A 20,825-nucleotide genomic window follows, 5' to 3' on the forward strand; every position below is an offset into this window, starting at 1 on the left:
TGTAAGGATTAAATAAAGGATTGTGGTAGTACTTCCCCAGATAAGCGATGTCAGAAAGCGACTAGACTATAGACTAGTTTTCAGACATTAAAGTTTGTCAATCAGCCAATAGCAAATGAACTGTACACATCGCTAGGAGAGTAGTATTTCTGTTGATATACCAATTTGGCTGAAAACACATGTATTTGCGACTCAAGGTCGTTTAATGACGTCATAATGTGAAGGATGACGTCGATTGTAGCCGAAGAGACAGTGGCTTGAAATAGAACTGCAAAAATACGAAGCGTTAGAGTTTAACGGTTGTTTAAATTAAAATGTTAATAGAATATACATAATATAATACAATTGAGACGGTGCTTATTGTTATGGGTATATAATTTTGTTTTTTTTTTTTACGATTAAAGTAATTTATAACAAATACATCTGTATAACTGATCATCAGTTGGGCGCTCCTGAATGTTTTATAGGATGATTACGTACGATTATTATAATCGTAGATTATGAAAATTTGCATAATGAGATTTTTTATTATTGTTTTATAAAAACAAAGTTAGTCTTCTTGCATTATTAAATGTATGGTTTCATACTTTTAATATAATATCAAGTATGATGGAACAGAAAGCAAATAATTATAAAAATATCTTGATAATAGTTTCCTCTAACTGCCAGTTTCTTCATGTAAAGCTAAAGTAACAGTAAAAGTAGTAAGTAGTAAAGACGACTTTATTTTTCCGTGATTAAGACCGTCACTTTTGCTTTATGACGTTAATTTTGACTGTTACTTACGATGAAGAAACTGGCCGTAAGTCTATCTAGAGAATTTGCGGCATAACGCTATTTCGAAAAGCCCCATTGAAATCGAAAATATCGTTCTTTCGTCGATAAAATGATAAGACAAACGTAGACATTAGTTTGGCCCGCATATAATGCTCTGCGATGTGTGTAGGTGGTCTCTCAGACTACATGAATGCACGCGACGTCACGATGCATCCAATGTCACCGGCCTTGAACCACAAATACTAATGATCTCAGACCAATTGTGTAGTAACTGATGTTGATGTATTTAGACATCGTGTTGAACATGTCACAGACACAGCTTATCTAACGCATCCTAATAATATTACATACTGATGGTCCAGAGGTTAGTTTTTAAGATATCGGTCCTGGGTTCGAGTTCTGGGTCAGGCTAATAATTTGTAAAACATTTTTTCTGCGATTAATTAAGCTTCTTCATCATCATCATCGTATCAGTCGATGGACGTTCACAGGACATGCCATCTGTAGGGACTTCCTAACATCACGAGCCTGAGCCATCATCTAGCGAATCGCTGCTGTTTTTTTTTTTAATTTGAAATGGTCACCTTCAAATATTAAAATTAAAGGGATCTTTAAGGGGTCGGACGAAGTTTCCTAATATCGTGTGGTATGAGCAATGAGCATGGTTTGACAAACTTTTATAAACCACAAAGGTCTGGCCATACAGGCTGTCGTGTGCTATCGTTCTTATTCATAATACCATCTTTATGTAGATTACGTGAGCGTTATGTAGATCAAGAGCAAGCGGTGATACTGCCACAGTCAATATACCTACTCGTTTATCGTACTTATTGTTTACGCGGTACATTCCGCAAATTCCTATCACATAATATACACACGGTTTATCTAACATACGCGTTTGGTCACGATTTACGATCTTATTCACGGATTTTTTACGGTTCCGTACTCAGCATAGTTCCATTATTTCTGACTGTCTGTCTGTCCGAGACTTTTATTACTAGACTAGCTTTTAAAGTTCTAAAAGAGGAACAATTCCGTCATACATGATCCCAACGGAATAGTTAGGTTAGGTTAGGTTAATAAAGTACCTATTTAATCATCTATACTAAAATATCTATAGAGGTCCAGTTTGTGTATTTGTGAGGTTTTAAGAAACCAGAGGTAAGGGTAGGTTCTACTGAACCGATTTTGAAAATTCTTTTACCAATAGAAAGTCACGTTATTTGTGAGTGTCAAATGCTATATTTTATCCCCGTATGCCCACGGGAACGGGAATTACGCGGGTGAAACCGCGGGGCGTCTGCTACTTGTAAATATGCCTTTACCTACCGACCTTACCTTGACTGACTGACTTATGAATCTCAACTGGCCTCGAAAACTGTTGATGAGATCGTAAAAGAGCAAGATGAACTTGCTAAAAACTGTTTTCTTGTTGAATATTTAGCGTTGTTTTATTAGTTGTAAAGTTTAATTGAATTCTTTTAACACAATAACACTCTTAGTAAAGGTTAGTCGTTATTAGGTTTAAGTTTAAAATTATAATTCCTGTTTGCTTTTCGTTTCTTAATTTTCTCGAAATAACGACTATAGATTTGAATGTTACAATGTATTAAGGGAATTATAGGTACTTCATGTGGTCGGCATTAGTAGCAGCTCTATATTGCTGCTTAGCAGCAGAAAAGAAAGTAGTACTATCTCTGTCGAACACAAAGATTTGACTATGGTAGGGGACCATTATAAGTGCAGATATTAAAAAAAATAGAAACGCAGATGTCCCACCCTCTATACTTTGTATGCCCCAGACGAAAAAAAAATAATGCGTCACGATGAAACTCTTAGCTTAATGGGTTGATTTTGATATATAAATTAATCATAAATTTTATTTTTGGCCCTAAATATATAAAATATAGGCAAATAGCAGACGCCCCGCGGTTCACAGTATATAGTACTAAATAGTACTATAACATACATAACGCGGTATATAGTACTAAATAGTACTATAACATCTCACAGAATACCTACCTAGGAGGTAAAAATCAAATTTTAAAACCCCGCTATTTCCTAGATTTTTATATATTTGAATTAATTTACAATTTTAAGGTAATTTTATCACATTTAGATTATAAGGTTTCTTGGTATATATAATTTCACCTGTGGCAATATTTGGACATCTGCTTCAACTAGAAAAACTAAACTTCACACGGACGAAGTCGCGGGCGTCCGCTAGTATCCAACATAGGTTTGTAATGAGTCCTCAGAGTATGCAGTGAGTTTATGCATGTATGAAGTGCACGCTTAACCTGCCAGTGTGTATACTCGAATATTCCAGCAGTGGGCTGTGAACGCCATGGCGGAAGAAGATTATACGATCGTGTATAACGTAATACATTTTATGTTTCCTTTGTGACATCATGAAATAATAATTTTAGTTAATATACAACTTTATGATCGCCACCGCTCCGAGGTCGCCCTGAAAGATTGAAAATTGTTTTTAGTTTTATTATTTTGCACTCAAACGTTTAGGTGACCGTATGAATAAGCTTTTATTTGCTGTTCCAGTTAAATTACCTATTACGTGTGGGACACAAATGAAAAAAAAAACGTTATTAGCTAGATTAACGAATTTAAAATTTTAAACTAAATCATAATCTAGAAGACACTCCGACTCAACGTCGTCCATACCCAACCCTTTAGGCTTTAAGTAATGGTAGGTAATCTCTACTAAATACTACTCCGGGCTTTAAGTAATGGTAGGTAATCTCTACTAAATACTCTACTCTAATGTTTATTAATAACAATACTAGCCAACTCAAATTCTAGCTAGTTTTTGTATTGTGTGTAAATTCAGAAGCTCCTGAAGAAAAGTAATAGGTGAATATGAATGAAGGGTTAGCAGAGCGAGAATTCTGGAGAAAATAAAAAACATTTATTAAAAATATTATTCTTTACAAGTAAGCGCTTGACTACCTCACCTGATGGTAAGCGATGATGCAATCTAAGATGAAAGCGGGCTAACTTATTAGGAGTAGAATGAAAATTCACACCCTTTTCGGTTTCTCGTATCGGAACCGGATCGTACTGAAACGCTAAATCGCTTGGTGGTACGTTTTTGCCGGTGTAGGGTGGTAACTAGTCATAGCCGAACCTCCCACCAGCCAGACCTGAACCAATTAAGAAAACTTCAATCCGTCGTCTTGTAAATCCACCGCGCATATTACTGCGCCACGGAGGCCGTCAAAACAAAGACTTTGTGCAACAAAGACTGTTTATTTAGCACCCTTTTTAAAATAATAATGTCATCTATTCCAGCCACAAGCGAGAATATACATCGACGTAGCACCAAAGCGAACACCTCGACCGACCAGGATCTTCGAGCTGGATGACGTCGAGAAAAGATACACGCCCGAGCTGGTGCAAGAGCTGGAAGCCACCAAGGACAATGCTCTCCTTCTGTATACGGAGTACTCCTCAGCTTCTGCCGGGGAGATGAAGGCGTTTCTCAGAAACATCAGCTCGCTGCTCCAGGATACTATAAGGACAATGGAGACCAGGGTTCTGGATCGTGCTGTAAGTATTTAAACATGTTTTCTTTTAGAGGATTTACAAACACGTAATTTTTTCACAGACGCACACATTTTGCAGACCTCCAAGATACGAAATTCAAAATATCACCAATCAAGCACCTCGGAGGTGATGGGTACCAACTCGGTTACTTGGAGGACCTATCTAGTACCTACGTAATAGTAACGGGGATTTCCATCGCCTAGCTTAAGATTTTCGAGCTTGCTGGCATGCTGTATGTGGTACGCACGTAAGGAAAGTCTTGTAGGGTACGTCGTCAAAACAAGCTTTTGATTTTGTTTTGAAATTGAATGGAAGGAGAACAGTAATCCCAAAGTCTACGCGGACGAACCCGCAGACTTTAGTTCCTCCTACTTATATATGAGGGTCGTGACCACCTCCATTCTTGAATTTCAGTTTTATTGTGTCATGGCATCGTGATCTGCCTCTTTACTTCCACTTTGCCAGTGACTATCAGTTTCTTGAGATTATTTCTGTCTTTCCTGGCACTGTGTCCAAAGTATTCGCTTGGGGAGATGGTAGAGAGCCTAGATTTCAATCAGAGAGTTTTTTTTTCACTCACTTTCAGAGAGTTGGAAAAGTATAGATGCGTTAGTCCGAAATGGGTCCATGGGATCCGGAGCATTTTCCTCCAACACTACATATCGAAAGCATCTATACGTTTGCGGTCAGCAGATCTCAAAGTTCAAATCTCAACTCCCTAAAGGAAAATGGAGAAAACTTTCGTTTGCTAGTCATAATTTTGAAATTTTGCTGCCTCACCATGTTCTGTGTCACTATGACGCGGGAACCCAAATGAAAATGAAAACAAGCGGTTATGTAAAATAGCCCCTAATTACTAAATGCATTCTACACTGCAGTTGCCAGAGCACAAATCCAGTTAATTTCTCTAATCAAACGCAGGTTATCCGTCTGTCCATCAGAACGTTCAAATAAACCTTGACTTAGTTGGAATCCCGAACGATTAGTCGTATTTAATTTTGGCAGTACTCAGACGTTTTGTGATCTTGTATGTTTTGAGAGTATGGATTGAGTGACTTTCTTTTATTTTAGTTTTTGCTCAATGATAAGTAATTAAACTATTAAATCAATTCATGTATAATATTGTATAGGTAAGTTTTTTTTATTGAGAAAGAATACAATAAGGAACTTAAGCTAACTTATCCTAATAACTTTACAAATCATGCCCACGTGGAATGGTGGCAAGAATACTGGCTGCATTTCCGCGCTGGACAGCCAGGTTGATCCTTTGCGCAAAAAATGAGCCAGCCCTTCTGTCACCAGTCAAGACAACTAGTAGAGTATCTTAACTAATGATGTTAAGGTTAATTAAGAAATCTCGTGAATTAGGTAAGCCAAATTTTTTGGCGGTTTGATAATATTAATGAGTTTTCTTTCTAGAAGTCGGAAGTAGTTGGATGTCTCTGAAATCACCATAATCTCTTAGACATTAAGTATTAATGATTATATTTAGAAAGCATCTAAATCTTAGTAGTAATTTTTACTGTTTTAGTCGATTTAGTGATATTATTTCAAATTCTGTAACGAATTCTTTACTTGTATTTTTAAACTGTATGAAGTTACTTCTATGATTAAGCTTCCATGGGTGCAAACAGGATTTGATCTAAATTCTTATTACGAGTAAAGATTAGTATTCTCTTCGTCTTAGCTGGTTCCCATTGTCTGCTTAATATTCTAAGTTCATATGTTATGCATAGTATTTCCAAGATTAGGTGCATTTGTGTTTAAAGTAGATACAATATATCTGGTGAAAATTTTCTCAAATTTATCAATCAAAGATATTAATTATTAATATTTTTCTGAAGTTTTTATAAAATATGGATGAGGTAAGATACAATGTGTAAAAAAGATTTGAAAAGAAATTGTTGGAATATTTGAAACGGTGTCATAATTCAAACCCATTAGTGTTTTATGGCTGGAATACTAAGAGTATATCGCGTGGTGCTACGTCTTGGTTTAAAGGTTTGTAACTAGTCACAACCGTCAAATATTTCCATCATCAGATCAGACTCAATAAATTTAGAAATCAATGAAGGATTAGAAATTAGAAAAGGGAGTGTGATGTAAAGTGATTTGAAGTGCGGGATTAGAAAAGGTCATGCTTATGTATAGGGTTCGCCTGGTGACGAAATCGCTGGCTCATTCAACGCGTAAATGCAGCCAGTATTTTTACCACCATTCCACATGGGCATGATTTCTATTTTCTATAAATATTAGGATAAGTTAATCTCAGTTTCGTATTATATTGTTCTTTTTAAATAACTATATTTCTTAAGTTTTGATGAGAATTTTCGCTAAATCAAATTTCAGGACGTCAGAAGTAAATTAGAGTTAAACAGTTTACGTAAATACAGTCAAATCCCAGGAATCCTACTCTGACACAGATCAAACAGCGAGCAATCCCTATCTAAACTCTAGGTACCATTAGCGTTAGCAAAAGTGGGTTAGATTACGTCTAGGATTCCTACGCGCAAGCATTCGATACGTGTAATACTCCGCGATAACACGGAACATCTGCTGCGGTCAGCTTATGAATAAAATATACTGTACCATTGCCATTACAATACCTACTTTACTGGTTTTTAATTAGAACCTGGTCCAGTTCCTTAGAACACACAGTTATTTTTTTTTTTTTTTTTACGTTATATAGGCTAGCGCTTGGCAGCAATCATGCTCGACAGTAAGCGATGATGCAGCCTAAGGTGGAACGCGCTTGCCTAGAAAATGCCTATTCACTCTTAACTTGAATATACCCATGTTGTAGGTGGTAGGGAAAACGGAAGCTGGAAGGGCATTCCATAATTTCGCAGTGCGGATCAGGAACGAAGAACCGAAACGCTTCGTACGAGTCCAGGGGACATCAACTACGTATGGATGCAGACCTCTGCGATGCCTGGCAGTTCTATGGTAAAAAGGTGAAGAGGGAACTAGATCGAAAAGTTCCTGAGCGCACTCTCCGAAAATAAATCCTGTAGAACACCGACAGACAGGCAACTTTTCGGCGATGCTCCAATGATTGCAATTTCGCATTAGTTAGCGCCTCGTTACCGATGAGCCTTCTAGCTCGGCGATCCACCGAGTCCAGAGCAGCAAGCTGGTATTTGGCCGATCCATCCCATAAATGGGAGCAGTACTCCATGCACGAACGAACCTGAGCTTGGTAAAGAGTAAGAAGCTGTTCCGGCGTGAAGTAGCGCTTCACCTTATTTAGGATACCGAGCTTCTTACCAGCTGTTTCTGCTTTGGACTCAATGCATTCTCCAAAGTTGAGCTTGGACGATATTGTAATACCTAGAAGCTCAATACTGTCGGTGATCGGAACAGGTGTATTCCGGAAAGTAGGAGTAAACTGGAATGGACTCCTTTTCGCAGTGAATAAACACGCCTGTGTTTTGGTAGCATTAAATTTGACTAGATTGGCGTCTCCCCAGTCGGACACCTTGTTTAAGGTCAAATTGACACGTTCTACCAATGTCTCTCTTTGCTCAAGGGTCTCAGCCCCACTAGCGCGAGGACTGGACATATATCTATCCGTTACAGTGCTGTCGTCGGCATACCCAAATAAACCTGGCTTGAGCAGGTCGTTTATGTGCAGCAGGAAGAGTGTAGCGGAGAGAACTGATCCCTGAGGAACTCCGGCATTGATTGCCATTGGATCAGACGAGCTGCCGTCTACGACAACTCGAAATGATCGTTCACTCAGGAAATCTGATATCCAGCGACATAGGCTAGAGGGAATCCCGTAGGCAGGAAGTTTACTTAAAAGGCCATCATGCCAGACCCGGTCAAAAGCCTTCGAGACGTCTAGTGAAACTGCGAGCGCTTCACCATGCTTCTCGATGGCTTCACCCCAGATGTAAGTGGCATACACTAGAAGATCACCTGTCGAACGGTTGCGACGAAAACCGTACTGATGGTCCGACAGGAGATCATTTTGCTCGAGGTATACCAGGAGCCTGTTGTTCAATACACATTCCATACTTTTACAAAGTATGGAAGTGATTGCAATAGGTCTGTAATTGGCCGGGTCGGCACGGCTTCCCTTTTTTGGTATAGGTTGTACATTAGCAACCTTCCAAGCCTTCGGAACCTGAGCAGACTTGAGGGAGAGACGGAACAGGCGAGTTAAAACAGGAGACAACTCAGGGGCACATGTTTTCAATAAAATTGCTGGTATTCCATCAGGACCACTAGCCTTATTCACATCCAAGCTGCGGAGCACCTTCAAAACCTCACATTGGCGTATGCGAATCTCTGGCATAACAGTGTCGCATGATGGTATGTTTGGAGGGGAGGTGCTCCCAGCATTGAGCTGTGAATTTTCCGCAAAAAGAGTCGCTAAGATGTTAGCCTTGTCTTTTGAGGTGAAAGCCAGCGATCCATCCGGTTTCAGCAAGGGTGGAAGCGAAGGACGACAGAAGTTGGTTTCAACCGATTTCGCAAGAGACCAAAAAGCTTTGCTACCCCGTGGATAAGATGCTAATTTGGCCCCAATGCGGTTGGTACGGTTGAAACAAGCCTTCTTTAGAACCTTCTTGTAGGACTTGGCAGCTAAGTTGAATGCTCTCTTCTTTGCAGAGATATCCGGAGCTTTAGTGGTACGGGCTTCAGCCCACGCTGCAAACGCTGAGTTTTTAAGAATTTCAGCATCAGCGCAAGCAGAGTTATACCACCGAGGAACCTTGCCATCCAGAGATATGTCAGCGTATGGAATAAAAAATTCCATACCCTGACGTATCACCTTTGATATAGCTTGTTCGCAGCTCGACGGATCATTAGAAGAGAAGCATATCTGCCGCCAAGGGTAAGATGCAAAGAAGTGCCGCATCTCATCCCAGTCTGCCGACTTAAACCGCCATACCCGCCTAGTACTAGTACCTAGTAAAAAAAAAAAAAAAAAAAAAAAAAAAACATTGAAACCGACTTGACCACACAGTGATCGGATGTGCCAAGGGGTGCGGCAACTGACACTGTAATCTGGTCTGGGTCGGAAGTCAGCAGAAGGTCCAGACAATTAGGTGTGTGACCTTCAATGTCGGGTATCCGCGTCGCTTCATGGACTAGCTGAGAGAGACCTAATGACAAGGAGAATTTAAGAGCCTCTCTTCCAGCGTGGTCTGTAGTCTGGTATGGGAACAGCCAGTCTTGGTGATGGGCATTAAAGTCCCCCAGAAATACTATTTGAGCAGCAGGATACCGACGCAGGGCAATGTCAGCCGTCTGGGTAAGATATTGAAACATCCGAGTTGTCTCCTGATCACCGGTATGCGACCTATAGATGCAAGCATACACGATCTGCTCCATGCCCATATCCAATAAGCACCACAAGATGGAGAAGTTGGGCACCTCCAAGTTACGGAGACGTCGGGAACAGATGTCATTACGAGCAAACAAGCACACCCCAGCGTGAGATTTAAAATTGTGCTCCAACGCATATCCCGGGTAATGCAGGTACGCTGCATCTGCTGGACTACTGATTTGCGTCTCCGTCAAGAAGAATAAATTCGGCCTCTCAGTCTCAAGATGATGATGGACTGCAACGAGATTGGAGTGCAATCCCCTTATATTAGTGAGATGCACTTTGAGAGAGAGGGGGTGCAACCGCTGAACAAATTTACTCTTCTTTTTCTTGTGCTGCATAATTATCAAGTGAATAGGGTAAAGGAAGTGGAAGTTGTACGAGGCTCTGCAATCATAGACTCCACAATCTGATAAAAAAGATACACTAATGAAAGGCTCGAATGGAGACTGCGGGGACGCCCGAACCCCCCTGGAAATCGCCATCGGACCCTCTCTCCGGACGCCAACCGGCACGATGGAAGCCATTCCAGGATTTTTCGCTAGTTGGCGGGGCAGCCTTTCGTAGGTGGCTAACCTACAATTGGGCCCCCTACTAACTGCGGTCGGCCAGCGGAGAACCGTGCTTCGGATCCCGCTACCCTCCAAATCGAGACTTCCGGTGCATCTATTCCACAGATCAGGTTCTGTCACAGAAAGCAGAGCTACTGTACAGACCCAATTCCTTATGACGACTTTTGCGACCAACGCGCCGGAACACGACTAATCGTAACAGTTACCTGCCATAATCAGTCATTTGGCGACGCGGCTTTGATCGCAGGGTGGTTTTTCAAGCCACGACCGAAGTCTACCACCTCATGAAATGTCACTCATTTAGCACCACCCAGGGGTCACGTGTAGGGTATCAAGGGTTGGAACCAAACTTCGGTATTACCTACGGACGCGAGTGACTCTGATCCCCAAAAAAATTTAAAATTAATAAGGTACTTTAATTAAAGGTAGTTATTTAAGTTAATAAGGTACGAGTTCGCATACAATACTCAATCCTCTCTGTAATAACTTTTCAGAGCACCTATCTTTTAGACAGTAATCGAAAGTGCAACTCACATTACTATTTCCCTTTGATAGCTTAAAAATATGTCACCGACCCTATTAGATTTAACTTGTTTATGACATTAATTGGAGGACGAAGCTGATTGCAGATCGTAAAAGGAAACTATCGATTAATAACAGAGTACCTATATCATCTCAGAAGACATGATTATTTAAAAACTGTAGAGTTTTTTGCTGGCTCTTCTCATTAGAACCTACAACAATTTAAGTACTTGAACAGTACTTTTGTAACAGAAAGTATTCTGAACGGCCATCCTTTAGATCGGATTCCAGTGATGCAAAATAGGCATGGATAGTAATACTTCCCCGATCGGACTGCATTGTTAAAGCTATGTAGCATGTATTCCATTCAATAGAGCGATTTGTGAAAACCCTTTCATTCCCATTGCCATTATTAGCGAAAATTTGCATTTACAATTTCCCCATTGCATCATCCTATGGTGGACAACGAGCCTGTGATAACCAGATATACGTAATATTACGAATGCTGATAGTTTCTCAGGCCACGCTTCTATCATAGGTAAGAATTGTAGCCAATTATGGGTTTTGGACCGTAGTTTGGAAGGTTCTAAGGGTTCAGAACCTCAATTGTCCAAGTATAAAATGTAATTCTTCGACATTTTGTACGAGATATAATGAGGAATCATTTCTCCTATCGCCACACCCTTAACTTCATTGCAACCCTTCGCTAAAGACTAACGTTCTCTTGAAAAATTATTTAATGGGTTTTTCGAAGGGTTGCCGAGAAGCTAAGTGACTGGCAAAGCAGAACATGACTGTCGATTCACATTATGCCAATAAAAATATTGAAAAAGTTCCTCTTTTTCAATATTTTTATTGGCAGTGCTTTGACAAAGCACTCTCCTTCAAGAAAGGACGTTGAGCTCTCCCTCTCAACGTTCGCCTCGCTCGATTACACTTTTCGTAACGCATTCACCAGCTCACTCATCAAGTCAAGCGTAAATATTCGCTTTATACCTACTTGGACGGTTGTGGGTCTGGACCCTTCAAACTGCTAACTTCCAAAGCCTGTGGTGGTTCTAAACTCCCTAATTGGTAAGCACTTACCTTTTTTTTTGTTACGGGAGGGAAATCTCTTTCTGAGATACCCTCAGCGCATTTTGGTAGGCTCCGGTACCTCGCTCTAACTCGCCGGTGCCTTGCACAATGCCTCTAGTGCTCGTCGAAGAGTGAAAAATTACTTCTGCTACTACTACGTATAGAAGCTTATACCACTCTAAGCTGCTATCATCCAGGTGTCGCAGAATACTTACTAATACTAATATACGATTAGTAGGAGCAGCTGACACTCTTTTACCTTTCATATCGTAATTAACCCATAATCGGGTCACTGCTGAGCTCAAGTGTCCTCTCAGAATGAGAGGGGTTAGGCAAATAGTCCACCATGCTTGGCCAATGCGGATTGGCGGACTCTGGTGCAGGTTTCCTCACGATGTTTTTCCTTCACCATTTTGAGAGTCTTAAAATGCACACAACTGAAAAGTTGGAGGTGCATGCCCAGGACCGGATTCACACCCTCTGTAATCAGAGTCAGAGGTCATATCTACTGGACTGTTCATTTATTGAAGTATATCTGACTATTGCAAGCCCGGTCCATAGTGACATATTTCTTTCCTATGCCATCATTTGCCGCACAGTCTATTGTTGATCGATTAATTAGCATATCTATAAACTTGTCAGTACATAGTACGAGTATATGACTCATAATGCACTTTACTATTTGTTTGCGAAATGCGATGACTACAGTGCTGTTTTACGTTTTACGTAATCATTTATACCTACTGCGTACGGTGCTTCATTTAATTCAGTAACTAAGGCTTTTCATCATCATCTCCTTACCCTTATCCCACTTAAGTGGGGTCGGAAAAATATGTCAATCTTTTCCATTCGTCTCTATTACTCGTCAACTCATCATCCACTCCTTTTACACACATGTCCTCTTTCACACAATCCAACCATATCTTCTTTGGCCTTCCTCTCCCCTTATATCCTTCCACTTGCACATTCAACATTTTTCTAGTAATATAACTTTCCTCCCTACGCATTACATGTCCATACCAAGCTAACCTTCTACTCCTCAATTTTTCTGTCACTGGCGCCACCTTCAGACTTCCTCTTATATACTCATTCCTTATTTTATCTATTCTTTTCACACCACACATCCATCTCAACATACGCATTTCGTTCACATGCATTAACTAAGGCTTTTATGTAAGTAAAATTTGATGGGTTAAGGAACAAAAATTTTTTCATGCTCAGCCACTCACCGCAAGGCATGAAAAAAGTGACTACGCTGTTGTATAAATACATCAACCAAAGAACGAAATATTCTTATTAGTCCGGCAATTAATTAGACGGACGACTAGCAAATTGTCCGTCAACCTACGTGCGTTACTTTAAGTCAGTTCCGATGTTCCATTTTAAGATTTTTTTATGTTTTTGTGGAAATGTAAATTAGTAATGCATTTCGTAAATATGGCATAGGTAGGTACGTTACCTAAATTGGAAATATTTAATTCCTGAAATACATAGGTACATAGGTGTATATACTAGGGGGATGGGGGAGGGGGGGGGGTTTTGTCTAGAATGGATTTGTGCCCACCCTAGTATATGAAATTACAGATATGAAATTCTATTATTTCTGAATAATTTTTCAAATAAAAATAATTTTATTTATTTATTTTATTATCTCCCAAGGCGGTATATTTCCACGGTCCAACTCCACAGTGGTCTTCCTCACTATAGTAAGAGTTAAAAGTTATATATCTATCACATGCCAAGCGTGAGTCGTGACAGTGCTATCTTTTATTACGACATGGCTGACATAACATGTCTTCCGTCGTCACTTTCGTTCGAGATTTAATTCAATATTCGGCAATCTGCCAATCAGTGCCAGATAAATCAACTAATTTAAGCATATTGGTCATTATTATCGTCTATTAATAAATCCCCTCTAATCTATCTAATTGACGACCTTAGATGGAAATTTAAAGGAAATTATACTCTTTATGAATGGAACCCACTTGTTGAGTTATTGAGCTTTGATATGCCTAAGGTCGTAGGTCCAAAAGCTTACCGCTTTTATCTACAAAAGGAAGATTAAAGCTCAATCTGGAGGTATTATTTATTATGCATGCATTTTATTTAAATCATTGAGCCTCAATAGCTCAACGGTAAGAGCGGTCGGACTCATCACCGAGGGGTGGTGGATCGATCCCCGCCCTGTTGGTCTATTGTCATACCCACTCCTAGTACAGTCTTACCCGAAAAGTTGGAGGGGAATGTGAATATTGGTCATATTAAAAAAAAGATATGGCAAATATTATTTTAAAAAAATCTAGGTAATCTCGGGAAGAGCTGAACCGATTTTAATAGGACTCTCTCTGCAAGCTAACGGGACAACAGTTTTTCTGGGATAATCAGTAGCCTATTTATGTTGCTCTATAGCTTAAAGACTAACATAAATAGGTTACTAATTATCCCAGAAAAACTCATGGTTACCGTGGGATTTCGCGGGAATCCGAATCACGATATCTTTAAAACCGCTTGACGTTCAAAGTTAAAATTTGCCAGGAAGGTAGTTCGTAGGTAGTAGACATCCATTAAGAACGGATTTTTTGAGAGGGCCGGATTAAGGAGGTATAAGGGCAGACAAAGCCGCGGGCGTCGGCTAGTATTATATACCTAAATGGTTCGCGTTATTATAATAATGAATCAATTACTACGTAACGGCTAAATAAATCAAGCATTCATGCCAATAAGCCAAGCCAATGAACCGATTAAACTCATTTCCGTTTCCACTGCAAATGCACTCGCAACACACAACATTTGCAGTAAACACACACAATACATACGTGTGACACTCATGTAAAGTCAGAAATGCATACCTTAAAGTATTTCAAAACAATAGGAAAAACCAAGAATTTTGATAATTGGTCTATAATTGACGGATATATTATCATTAACAAACATATTCGTCTCACTGTTGAGCTCGGGTCCTCGTCTCGAGTGAAAAGGGTTAGACTAATAGTCTACTATAGATTGGCAGACTTCACACATGTAGAGATTTGAGAAAACTCTTAGATATGCAGGTTTCCTCACGACGTTTTACCTCCATGGTTTAAAACATGTCATATTTAATTTATTAAATCAATTCTATCACTATTCAAGGCTGCTGTGCCCAACATTTTAGTTGTTGATATGATCGCTAACCTTCTCTACAAGTAGCACTTTCAGAAGAATAACCCAACAGGAAATTTCTAGAACATGGGTCTTTGGAACGTTAAAGTAACGGTAAATACACAGGTCACTGTACGTGTAGGCACACCATACCATTCAGACGCATCAATGTTTGGCGGTAGCCATAAGGACTGCCCCGGACAAGCTGTCACAAAAAGCATCATCATACTAACCGATGGACGTCTAACTGCAGAACATAGGCCCTTTATAAGGACTTTCAAACATTACGATCCTGAGCCATCTGCATTCAGCGAATCCCTGCGATTCGCTTAATATCGTCAGTCTACTTGCTCGTAGTGGGAGGTCGACCAACACTATACGCTTTCCGAATTTAAGCAACATAAGGCATAAAGGTACTAATAAAATGTTCCTATATAACAGAATACGAATTATAAGTAGAAGATTTCTATTACAAATACCAAGTTCTCTCTGGTTAGTAACAGTATAAAAACAATTACATAAACAAACCAAGGTACGCAATAAAATTGACCTTTTCAAATGTATAGAACTGCTTGATTGACTAGGATTAGCTATCTGATAAATAACGAAGAGTAAATTGGAAACTAATTAGTCATATTTATTGGTATTACATAACACATTGTCAGGAATACCTTCTTGTAACTTATAACATTAGGTTTCTTCCCTGCATTCATTCTCAACCTATTTTAACTTCCAAAAACTCCATTGTTCCCTCAGGAGTTGTGAAAATTCACGCTGATGAAGTCGCGGCTATCCACTAGTCCAGCTCCAGGCTTTCTAAGTTTTATACTTACACCATTCATTCATCATTCATTAACACACCTGATGGACGTCCACTGATGGAGATTGGCCTCTTGCATAGACTTCCAAACACCACGGTTTCAAACCGCCAGCAGCGACTTCCTGCTACCACTGCTACTGCATGTCTGGGTCCACCAAGTGGGTGGTAGACCAACACTGCGTTTTCGGGTGCAGGATCGCAATTCTTGGGACCCTAACATCCATCGGCTCTTCGAGCTCTGCCCATTACCACTTCGGTTTCGCGATTCGCTGAGCTATGCCAGTGACATTGATTCTTCTGCGGCTGAATCTCACTTCTGATTCGATCCTCTCCTCTCGAAACTCCAAGCATAGCTCGTTCGTATTGCCCGCTTAGTGACTGAGATACTTTTACCAAGGTATTCTTAATTACGCCAAGGAAGTAAGCTACGGCCTCCGTGGCGCAGTGGTATACGCGGTGGATTTACAAGACGGAGGTCCTGGGTTCGATCCCCGGCTGGGCAGATTGAGATTTTCTTAATTTGTCCAGGTCTGGCTGGTGAGAGGCTTCGGCTGTGGATAGTTACCACCCTGCCGGCAAAGACGTACCGCCAAGCGATTTAGCGTTCTGGTACGATATCGTGTAGAAACCGAAAGGAGTGTGGATTTTCATCCTCCTCCTAACAAGTTAGCCCGCTTCCATCTTAGACTGCATCATCACTTACCATCAGGTGAAATTGTAATCAAGGGCTAACTTGTCAAGAATAAAAAAAAAGTCTCTATTCGCCAAGGAACTAGGATGTTTAGTGCTTTACTACTAAAAATAACCATAGAATAAAACATAGGCGCTTGCATTCATTTTACGAGATAATAAAGTCTATGTAAACAATGCAAGAAGATCTTTTCTTTTGCATGTTTTAGTGTTTACTCGACCTCGGTAATCCGCCACGGTGCGTTATGTGTTTTTTTTTTTTTTTTCCTGTCTGAGTAGGTGCCGATAGCTCCCTGCGGAACCACTACGGCGTCACCGGGGGGGTTGGGCGAGCGCAGAAGCATCGCCTGATGTGACCCGAAGGCTGAAAGAAAGATAGAGGACGGAACGGCTCTCTAAGGGCGTCTCCTATGAGACTCGGACCTCGGCTTAGAAAGCCATTCTGGAGGAGGTAACCGTGACCTGAGTGAATCAGTCCGGACGCCCCCAAGATCGTGAGTTAGAAAACCCACGTCCGGGTGACGTTAGATATCGGGGACCTTTAGATATCGGGGACCTTTAGATATCGGGGACCTATAAGATATCGGGGACCTCGCGTTATGTGTTATGACTTAGATTATACTCGTAAATGCGAATTTGAGTTTGTTTGTTTGTCACGCATAAACAGATTTTAAAAAATCTTTCATCAATGGAAAGGTTACCAGCACGTAATATGATTAATTATGAAGAATTTTTTTATTCCCTCATCCCTGTAACTAAGTACCTACCTTAAGAAAATAATTAACGGGTTTAATTTGAAGAAATTACATGTTTTAGCCCAGTGGATATGCCTCCGATTCCGAAGGGTGTGGGTTCGAATCTGGTCCGGGGCATGCACCTCCAACTTTTCAGCTGTGTGCAGTGGTGAAGGAAAAACATCGCGAGGAAACCTGCATACCAGTGAATTTTTTTAATTATCTGCGTGTGTGAAGTCTGCTAATTCGCATTGGGCCAGCGTGGTGGACTATTGGGCTAAACCCTCTCATTTTGAGAGGAGACTAGAGCTCAGCAGTGAGCCGAATATGGGTTGGTAATGATGATGATGATGATGACATGTTTTAATCCCCGACGCAAATAGAGGGGTTGTAATTTTGACGTGTCTGTCTGTCTGTTACGTTATACTCGCAGCTCCCGAATGGATGAAGCGATTTTAATTTGTTTTTTTTTTGTATTAAAGGTGAATTTTGGAGGTTTTGAATTTTTGTAAATCATGTGAATGTGAATGAATATTGATGACTTAATCGAAAGTGTTCTTAGCTTCGTTTGATGAGAAAATCAATGGTGGGAAAATTGGGATATGGCAATCCGATTGTTTACCTGGTTTTAATTGTTACCACAAATTTTTATTACCTATTTACCCTGTTAGCTACCTGGATCAAGAATTTTCGTAAATAAGAAAATTGAGCGTCTCTTCTAGATGAAGTCACTTACGGAAAATTAACTTGACAGTAATCAATTGTATATATGTTCCACGTATCGCATAGCAACTCGTTCTACCTATCTATTATAATAATATGAAATAATTGATACTAATTAACTAGGTTCAACTATTTTATTCATCCCGGCAGATGCAATTACGTAAAGTTACACTATTCAGTATTCAATGGGAAAAACTTATCGATTGGAAATTAATTGATGCAATTAGATGTTACACTTATAAGTCTCGATGTTATAAAACGTAGGTACTTCTGACTATGCTGAGCATCCACAAAAATCAATCTTAAAACTTAATACGTATGATTCAAAATTGTATGGTTGCATTTTTTCAAGATTTACCGTACTTACACGTTGGTACTAAACGCTAAGAATGTGGACGATCGACTTCCTTTTAGCGTGGTCTTAACTCTTAACTAACCAGCTCTAATGTCTAGTTGAACGAAAACAGTTTGTCGAAAGTTTAATTTTACTTTGGAGCAGTTTGTTGTGCTGTGATATACAACAGAGAGGTCCTAGGTTCGATTCCCAGCTTGCTTTAGTTTAGGATTTATCTATACAAATAGTAAAGAGAGGTAAAGTGTGTTTTTTTATTCTTTACAAGTTAGCCCTTGACTACAATCTGTTAGGAAAAAGATGAAAGTCTACACGACATCATACCAGAACGCTAAATCGCTTGGAGGTACGAATTTGCCGGTAGGGTCACTAGCCACGACCGAAGCCTCCCACACACAGATCTCAGTGGGATCTGAACCAATTAAAGATGTATAATTTTACACCAGGAAATTGTCAATTTTCTGAAATCTTTTCTAGTAAAATCTTTGTAATTAACGACAAGATCACAATCATTACTCTATTTATTGTTATTCGGTACAGAGACCTCAGCTGATAACCTCATAGTCAGATATGATGTGGATTGGTTCTTGGCCTAGGTATAAGAGTACCTATATACCCAATAAATAATATCTGAACACGAGTCTTACTTAATAGCGGTGCAGTACACAAAACATTATTCAGGAAAATAATTTTGACTGTCCCACTAGATGTTGAATGGCGACTCACGTTGTATGCTGTTCGCAGGCATAATATGAGGTACCTACTTTAGGAAAAAGATTTGACTATGGGTCTTGTGCTAAAGTTTGTGTAAATAAAACAACGATAACTTAGCATAATCACGTTTTTTTAGAGTCCTACATAGCGCCGGACCGAGGTAAATTTTAGAATGGAGCGAGATCCAATTATGGTGCCTTTCGCGCACGTAAATTCATCACATAAATTTCTTTTCGATCTTGTCTTTACCATTTCGGCGCCCCCTAGGATTTGGCGCCTGGAGCGACCGCTCCTTTCGCCGTATGGACGGTCCGGCCCTGGTCCTACAGGAGGAGCGTGTGACATCGAAACCAGATTTACAAAAAATCGTTGCTCAGGGACAGATGATACAATGACAGATATAAAGATAAACATTTTTTTGCCTTTGGCGCTCCTTCAGTTTTACACAAAACAGTGTCAATCAAATGGTTTACATTCAGGAGTGGGATAATTCCAGAAAATAAGCAAGGTCGGAGTTAGGCTAGAACCACGCCAGGTTACCTTCTTACGGCTTGTTGCCGTAGTAATTGCATGCGTCTAAATCCGTAAGCCATAAACCAAGGCGTTCGCAGGTTATTATTTCACGCGCAATCTTGAACCTTGACAGTGACGACGTAGTCGGGCTACGATTCCAGCGATTGTATGATAGTACAAGACTTGTACTATATTGGGATTTCGGTACTACAAGTAGGTACATGTTAAAATAATTGCTATATACCTTTTATTTTATATACCTTTTACCTCTCTGCGTCCCGGCGCTGGCACTCAGTGTCATGTGTGGCCGTTGGAAAGTAGACGTGTGTATAGAAGTGTTACGAGCACTGGCTTATACTATAGAATATATTTAATATTAGGTACCATAGCATATACTTACACCATTCCAACTTCCGATAAAAATGTGTTAGGAGTGTGTTGTGTCAATAGTCCAATAAGATTACTCTCGATGATGTTCTTTTATATATACTATTCGACACCCCGCGCTTTTATCCACCCAGTTCCCGTTCCCGTGAGAATACGAGTAATAAAATATAGCCTATGACACTCACAAATTACATGGCTTTCTAGTGTTAAAAGAATTTTTAAAATCGGTTCAGTAGATCCAAAGTTAAAATATTCCGCCCTACAACACCACAATCTTTACCTTTTTGTCATGTTAATAGATTGACGAGTATAATATTGTAAGTGTACCTATGATGATTCTATTGTTTTTAATTCTATTGAATCATCTATTTAATCGCTTTCTTAGGAGCCCCACTTTAAAGATAATCTGACATTGACTTGTAATTTAATATTAATTCATGGTTCGTGTGAATTTGTTTATTTTAACGTCTGCAACGAACACGCTTCTGCTTGCGTCATTACAGTAATGAGTTGTACTGTAATAGAATATTAGCAGGAGACATTAGCTAAGAGAGTCCGCTCAGGATCGGAGTAAACGTGAGGGATGAGGGCTTTCTAAGGTCTCGCGGTCTTTGTAGCCTCACGCATTGAAGAGCTTGACGAAAAAATAACAAATATTTTTTGCGAGGCCTTCCTGACCTCAGAGTGACATATTTTACGTTTGAGTTTTTCTAAATACCCGCTAACGGTGCAAAATTCTTGCATCCGTAAAGCAAGAATACTCTTGCTTGCAACATGAACAATTATTATTGGTGTTTTTAATGTTAAAAGGCCTCAAAAAATATACATTGTCCATTGTATAATATAAAAAGCGTTAATGACTGATACACTGTTAATTATATTGGCGTAAGGAAGGATTTTC

The 20,825-nt window shown here is 39.8% G+C and overlaps 1 protein-coding gene across 1 annotated transcript in view; it reads left to right on the forward strand.

Annotated features, from left to right (window-relative positions):
- The window catches only part of LOC112053310 (uncharacterized), a 43,366-nt gene that overhangs the window by 18,467 nt on the left and 4,074 nt on the right, over positions 1–20,825 (forward strand). The window contains exon 7 of the mRNA XM_052883998.1: positions 4,087–4,344. Within this exon, the coding sequence (XP_052739958.1) occupies positions 4,087–4,344 (258 nt within the window). The remainder of the gene's footprint in view (positions 1–4,086; positions 4,345–20,825) is intronic.

Source organism: Bicyclus anynana, chromosome 10 (assembly GCF_947172395.1).
Source record: "Bicyclus anynana chromosome 10, ilBicAnyn1.1, whole genome shotgun sequence".
Taxonomy (NCBI): domain Eukaryota; kingdom Metazoa; phylum Arthropoda; class Insecta; order Lepidoptera; family Nymphalidae; genus Bicyclus; species Bicyclus anynana.